Source organism: Austrofundulus limnaeus, unplaced genomic scaffold (genome assembly GCF_001266775.1).
Source record: "Austrofundulus limnaeus strain Quisiro unplaced genomic scaffold, Austrofundulus_limnaeus-1.0 Scaffold1147, whole genome shotgun sequence".
NCBI lineage: Eukaryota > Metazoa > Chordata > Actinopteri > Cyprinodontiformes > Rivulidae > Austrofundulus > Austrofundulus limnaeus.
This window is the reverse complement of record NW_013953549.1, coordinates 68,688-75,935: the sequence shown is the minus strand read 5'-3', so window position 1 is coordinate 75,935 and position 7,248 is coordinate 68,688. Positions and strand designations below refer to the sequence as shown.

At 39.2% G+C, this 7,248-nt stretch overlaps 1 protein-coding gene across 1 annotated transcript; it reads left to right on the top strand.

Moving 5' to 3' along the window:
• Positions 1 to 6: 6 nt before the first annotated feature.
• On the top strand, positions 7 to 5,574 carry pigu (phosphatidylinositol glycan anchor biosynthesis, class U). The gene is made up of 13 exons (XM_014030947.1): positions 7 to 155; positions 484 to 672; positions 1,149 to 1,213; positions 1,307 to 1,366; positions 1,455 to 1,517; positions 1,592 to 1,701; positions 1,774 to 1,874; positions 2,024 to 2,121; positions 2,433 to 2,587; positions 4,393 to 4,536; positions 4,663 to 4,787; positions 4,896 to 5,038; positions 5,121 to 5,574. Exons 2-13 carry the CDS (start codon positions 543 to 545, stop codon positions 5,232 to 5,234), a joined length of 1,308 nt encoding a protein of 435 aa, XP_013886401.1. The 5' UTR covers positions 7 to 155; positions 484 to 542; the 3' UTR covers positions 5,235 to 5,574.
• Positions 5,575 to 7,248: the final 1,674 nt, after the last annotated feature.

Sequence of the window (7,248 nt, the reverse complement as noted above, 5' to 3'; positions counted from 1 at the left end):
ATGCAGGATAGCGGCCCTCGAGGACAGGAGTTTGACACCCCTGACTTAAATTCACTTGTTATTTTCTTTATTTGGAAGAGAAACACGATGAGCGGAAGTTAAATTTTCTAACTTAACGGAGCTGTTTTGTTTTGGTCCAACACAATAAGTACACGGTAAAAACATGTGCGAAATATTTAGTTCCGYGTTGAAGAAATCTTTTTCAAATGGAAAAGTTATCCAACTGTAAAAGGAAAATTTATGTTTCTTTATTCAAACATAATCACGGATAAATAATATATAAAAAACTGCATACTGGAGAAAAAGATTTTAAATACAAGATACTAAATCAAAATTAGAACTCAGTATCTTAGAAATATGACTTAACATTTAATAATTAGCATTTTATAGTGTGACTTAATATCTCAAAATTGTGATTTAAAATTTTATAGTTAAGGCTTAAGAATTAATTTATTGTCAGTTTTGTTTTTCTTCCGTCCACAGACTTCATTTCCCAGGATGCCCAGCGCCACCGGCAGGGCGGAGACCGCTTCCTCGTGAAGATGGCGGCTCCCTTGACTCTGCTTCTGATTGTAGCCGTAACAATTCGCGCGGTTCTGTTCAGATCCAGTTTAGCGGAGCTGATTGCGGAGCGGGTGGAGGTGGTGTCTCCTATAACCGCCTGGAAACGAGGTGAGCTGGGCGGAGGAGCGACGGTCCGGAGCCCGRTTCTGGTTCGATCCCCGCTTCCTGCTGCGGTGCTGTCAAGTCAAACCGGTTCAGATACAAAAGAAATGAACAAATCTGAGTTAAAAGGGGTCGAAAGTAATCCAGCAGCATAAATTTGAATATTAATGTTCATTTGATCTTTAAGGAGGGGTGAATTAATTGTTGTTATTTTTTACGAATGCTATTTTATTTAGCTTCTGTAGCTAAAAGTGCATCAAATAACGAGTCTTTCTCTTGTTTTGCATTGAAAATTCGTTTCATGGTAAATTAGCTTTGTTTTCTTTTTGCTGTATCAACTCAGGGAGCACAAAGGGGACAGAAAAAGTAGCTGTTCAGGGCTGAAAGTGCTTCCATTTCACATTATTAGGTTCAGCCTCTGTATTTTGACTCTGGGTCCAAACTGATGATCAAACTTCCTTCCTGTGACTTTTTTATTGCAGTTATTGAAGGCTTGGCCCTGCTTGACCTGGGAGTTTCACCGTACTCTGGAGATGTGTTCCACGAGGTGAGGAAAACGTCTTGCACCTGTCCTTAAACATTATTTCAGTTTAGAAACATGTTTTTATTCAGTTTCTCTTGTTTTTTCCCCCCCCTCCAGACGCCTCTCATCATTTATCTCTTCCACTTTTTGGTGGATTATGCCGAAATTACATTTATGGTAAGAAAAAAAAACATTTTTTATTTTGCTTTTGAAACTTTTCTCTAATTAAAAAAAACATTTCCTGTGTTTCTCACGGTTCCTGTAGGTGGCAGATGTGATCACTGCTGTTGCTCTTTACTTGGCTGTGACAGAATACAACAAACAAGTGGTAAGAAAATGAAATGCTTTGTTCCGTATCTGTAAATGTGCACGTTGTGAGCTGCGTTCTTTCACGATTTTCAGTACAGGAAACAGAAGTTTGCCCTGGAGGCGAATCRTTACCCTCCCGACTGCCTGGAGCTCGTCAGGAGCCCCAAAGAAATGTTTTACATCCCTCTGAAAGTAGCCATGTTGTGAGTATCTGTGCGCCTCTGGGTGGCGTTAAATCATTCTGCAGCTTTAATGACGCCTCGTCTTCTCTTAAGTTACCTGTTGAACCCGTTCACCATCCTGTCCTGCGTGGCCAAGTCGACATGCGGCCTGAACAACGCCGTCATCTCCCTCTTCATCCTCGCAACGATCAAAGGTCAGATCGGTTTGTTTGCGTTTGTTCCTGAAACATCGCTACTTTATAAAACCCAGAGAATGAGTCTGAGTTTATTTGTTTGTTTGTTTGTTTGTTTGTTTGTTTGTTTGTTTGTTTGTTTGTTTGTTTGTTTCGTGTTCGTGTTTCAGGAAACGTCCTGCTGAGCGCCGTGTTCCTGTGTTTGGCCACATATCAGTCCATTTACCCGCTGACCCTCTGCGCTCCCGCCATGCTGTACTTGATGCAGGTGTGTGCTTCAGCCTCCATGCAGGAAAAAGTTTGATCGTTGTGTAAAATGTAAACAAAAACAGGATGCAGAGATTTTACAGATCTCATTGTATCAAATGTTTAAAATAAAAGGTCTTTTTGACTTTGATGATAGCAGCACATTTTTAAAAAATCGGTAGAGTTGTTCAACATTTTGATATTTTAACAGTTTCATTGTGAATAAATTATGGGTTTGTGAGATTTACAAACAAGAATTCCTTTTTTTCTCCACTTTCAAACACACTTCTGTTAAAATATTTGAGCACTTTTTGTTTTTTCCCTCTCCCCCAGCGTCAGTTCATCCCTGTGAATTACCGTCGGGTCAGCTTCTGGTGGTTCGTGGTTCAGTATCTCTTCATGTACCTCGGCAGCCTGCTGGTCCTCGTCTGCCTCTCCTTCTTCCTGCTCGGCTCCTGGGACTACATGCCCTCCGTTTACGGCTTCATGTGAGTGCAGAGTGCAGCTCCACCTGCGGAGCGTCGACTGAAAGTTAACCTCTACGGACCCAAGGGGTTGTCTTGATGTTCTTGCTCTAGTTACCATGCCGAGTGTATGTCAGCCTTTATAAACTCTACTGAAATAATCTTGTTATCAATATAAAGCTAACACTTGGGAGATTTCATCAGAAGTGGAAGAACTAAAACAGCTGCTCTTATTTTAGAGATATTGAGGATGGAACATAGTTTTTTTTCTTATTTTTTTCATTAGACAGTTTAGAACTCATTTAAAACATAATAAGACTAAAAACTCTTGGAAAGCATCATGTGGACATCACCCGTGCAAAGACTCATGCTGCTAAAATGAAATGGAACAAAGTTACAGACGTTTTAATAAAACAATAATTTTGTGTTTTGTCATTCTGCACAGGATGTTGGTACCATCGATAAATATAAAGAAATCCTAAGCTTTTAATTGCAATTTTTTTWAACCTGTCTGAAAAGACATTGATATTTGTTCTTTGGAACAGTAGTGGTCTCCTCGAGGTGGAACCTGTCTTTGACCTTTGTCTCTGTAAACCTCCATCAGAGACAAAACTCTGTTCATTTTTAAAACTTAGTTTAAACATAAAGAGACATTTTCTTCTTCTTAATTAAGATAATAAACAAAATAATAATGTTCTGTATATTTAGGAGTTAGGAGTGATCAGGACTCTGTACCACAGAGCAGACAGTGTCCCTACAAACCCAGGAGCCAGGCAGAAAGAGAAATCACACACACGACAGGCCCTGGAGCAGTGTGGTTATCCTGACTGGGCTTTCCTGAAAGCAGACAGGAAACACAGACAGGATTCCATGCAACCTTCAGGTGAAAATGAAGACCCCAAACCCAGACCCAAACCAGTGGTCATTCCGTATGTTGCGGGTGTTTCGGAGAAACTGAGACGTTTATTTTCTAAACATGATGTCCCAGTGGCTTTCAAACCCCAAAACACATTACGGCAAAGGCTGGTTCACCCCAAAGATCCGGTGCCCCGGCACAAACAGAGCAATGTTGTATATGCTGTTAAGTGCCAGGAGGACTGCGACCAGTTATACATCGGGGAAACAAAGCAGCCACTGTTCAAAAGAATGTCCCAACACAGACGAGCTAATTCTAATGGCCAGAACTCTGCAGTTTTCACTCATTTACAGGCCAGCGGTCACTCTTTCAGAGATGAGGATGTTCTCATTCTTGATAGAGAGGAACGTTGGTTTGAGAGAGGAGTAAAAGAAGCCATTTTTGTAAAGAAAGACCGTCCGTCATTAAACAGAGGTGGAGGCCTCCGTTTTCAGTTGTCCCCCTCCTACAGTGCTGCTATTGCCAGTATCACTCCACCCCCTGTTAACAATAAGTGTTAATTAGGTGTCAACGATAGCCATGTGATGTGAGTATCAGTCACCTGGAGGCAGGGCTTAAAAGCCTGAATTTTGCCTGAAACTCTCAGACTGAAGAAGTCTCTTGGAGGAGAGACGAAACGTTTCATTAGAGAAGAACCCGTCCAGAAGACCTATACAATTTTTTTCTTTTTGTTCTGTATATTTTCAATTTATATTTTCTTTTAACTAAAAGTTATCATTTTATAAATATTTTAATATAAGTGTAAATATTATCCAGACATTTACAGTATTTGAAATAGTTTTCATGTTTTAGCCAAGATTCTTTGGTTTCTAAAAGTTTTTAATTTAACCGAAGTTAAAAGAAGTCAAAAAACAGTAAAGTCTGTTTCGAGGCTGAAGAGGTGAAACCACGGTTTGTGTTTCTCTCCTTTCAGTCTTTCGGTCCCGGACTTGACCCCGAACATCGGCCTCTTCTGGTACTTCTTCGCCGAGATGTTTGAGCACTTCCGCCTCTTCTTCCTCTGCGTTTTTCAGATCAACGTGTTCTTTTACACCATCCCTCTGTCCATCAAGCTCAAGTAAGTCCAGCCCCTCTCCCTCCCCCCGCTCTGACTCTACGACTGAAAGCAGCTGAAACTGTTGTGTGTGTGTGTGTGCGTGTGTGCGTGTGTGTGTGTGTGTGTCCGTGTGTGTGTGTGCTGCAGGGAGCACCCCGTGTTCCTGATGTTCATGCAGTTAGCTGTGATCTCCATCTTTAAATCTTACCCCACTGTGGGCGACACCGCCCTCTACCTGGCCCTCCTGCCTGCCTGGGCTCACCTGCACAGATGTAAGTTTTTTGTTGTTGTTGTTGTTGTTGTTGTTGTTGTTGTTGTTGTTGTTGTTATAACTGGTTTAATTGTAGAATGAAGCGATTCTGAATTCTCTCCCCGCCCAGTCTTGAGGAACATCTTCCTGGTGTCCTGCGTCCTGCTGGCCTGCTCGGCCCTGTTCCCGGTCCTGTGGCACCTCTGGATCTACGCCGGCAGCGCCAACTCCAACTTCTACTACGCCATAACGCTGCTGTTCAACGTGGCACAGGTACGGCGCAGGTTCAATCCCAGCAAAACTGCTGGTAATCTCTGAATGATCGCCGWTTGTTTCCGTCCTCCCCCCCCATCAGATCCTGCTGGTGTCGGATTATTTCTACGCCTTCCTGAGGAGGGAGCACCACCTCACCTGTGGACTCTACCTGAAGAAGAAAGACGGCTCCGAGGCCACGCTGGTGCTGAAATAACACGCAGCCTCTGCAGGGAGGAACAAACTACTGAAAACTCTCCTCTGAGAACAAACTGAGGATTAAAGAGTCCAGAGCTGCATGGACTCACAGAACAAACAGAACGTGGACAACAGATCAGCTCCTCCACTAAAGGGCTCTTATTCTGAAGGACCACTCCACCTGGAACTCAGCCCGCTGATCTGGGCTTTTCTTTTGAAGGTCCTCTCTGTCGCCGACTTTAGAAGAATTTTATTTCGTCCGGCAGGATTTTTCTTTTACTTTGAACTCTCCTGATTTGGTGGGCTTTTATTTTGAAGCCTTCCTCTTGGGTAAACATTAAACGTGTAGGAAAACTCATCAGTTTATGATTTTCTGTTTTGATTTCMTGAGAGTTCCCATTCAAATCTGTTAGTGAAGTTCATAAGATATTTTGCTAACAATACAAACTAAACTTTTGTTTTTTATTTTCAAAAACTTTTTTCTTATATTCTAAAAAATGTTCTTTGATCAAACTGGTTTTGACAAACTGTTTTTATTTTATTTTATTTTTACGTTTTCTTCATATAATCCTAATGAATGTGCATTTTATTATTAGTGAACCATTTTATATGCATGCAGAATGAGACTAATTTACAAAAGGTACTACTTGGACATATGAAATTTAGCAGGAAGTAAAATGAGAAAACTAGGGGAAAAACTAGGCATCTAAACAAAACTAGTGATTTTATTTAAAAATGAATCATAACAGATCAGTTTGTTTCCCTCCAAAATTAAATTCAAATTTCTTAAATTCATCAGACGATGTCAGCGTCTAACTCTCCACTAAAATACATTTTCTAACATTTACTTCAGTTCCAATGTCCTAAATCCAAACTTGTTATTCTGTGCAGTATTCACTACAAACTAACGTTTATGCTTAAACTTCAAGTGTTAGTTTAAATATATATTTTTTCCATTTTATACTAACAAGAATAACTAACATTTTACTGTCAGCTATAAAAAAATCACTTATTCCAGGATAAATGAACTTAACTCTATGGTGAGCCTAAACTGTATGACATCATAAAACATGATTTATAAATTAGTTTGATTCATCTTTCAAAATAATCTGCATCATTGAAACAGTTAAACTGTAAAAACCTTCACTCAGACGTTTCAGTAGAAATATGACATACGTATTACATAAATGCTTTTTCTGAAACGTCAGAATTTAAATAAGCTTAAAGAGTCAAAGGTGCAAACAAACCAAAAAAGTTTACAACTCTCATTGAAATGTTTTAAACCCTGAAGGTCCATCAGACATTTTGATACCAAAAATAATCAAATATTTATTTACTTACTGCTGTAAAACCTTTGAAAATATATCTACTTTTTGTTTTTGATTCTGTTTAATGTTTAGGTTCATGTTTGTTTAAAATGGTTGCCACATTTGATGAACAACTTTTTTTTATTTGAAAACACTTAAAATTCTTTAAACTGTTTGTCCTCCAGTGTGAGTTCTCTGTGGTTCAGGACCAGAATAAATTCTAAAACTAAATAAATAAAAAAATCAGTCACTGCAAACAAGGACTTTATTTCCTGTGGACCTGTGCTTAAATATTTGTCCATAACTCTCACATTCAAACGGTTTCCGTCCTGTGTGGACTCTTGTGTACAATTTTAAACTTGTCTTGTGTCTAAATTGTTGTGCACATAGCTCACATACAAAGACGTGATGTAATGTTTCTTTGCTAACTGAACAAACGTCTGTTACATATTTGACATAAAATTGACTTTATCTCAGTTATTTCACCTCATATTTAATCATTTTTATGGTGTTTAAAAGAAAACTTGTTGTCTGTGAGGTCGGTGCTGTATTTTGTTTTAACYACTAGATGGCGGTAAAGATTTTCTGATAACAGGAGAAACAAAAACAGTTCTAATCTAAATGTCTTTGTAGTTTTTATGACTTTTGATCAAAGCATCATCATAAATTTGGCATTTATTAAATTTGATGAGACAAAAAAACATTAATAGTTAAAAAAAATCTTAT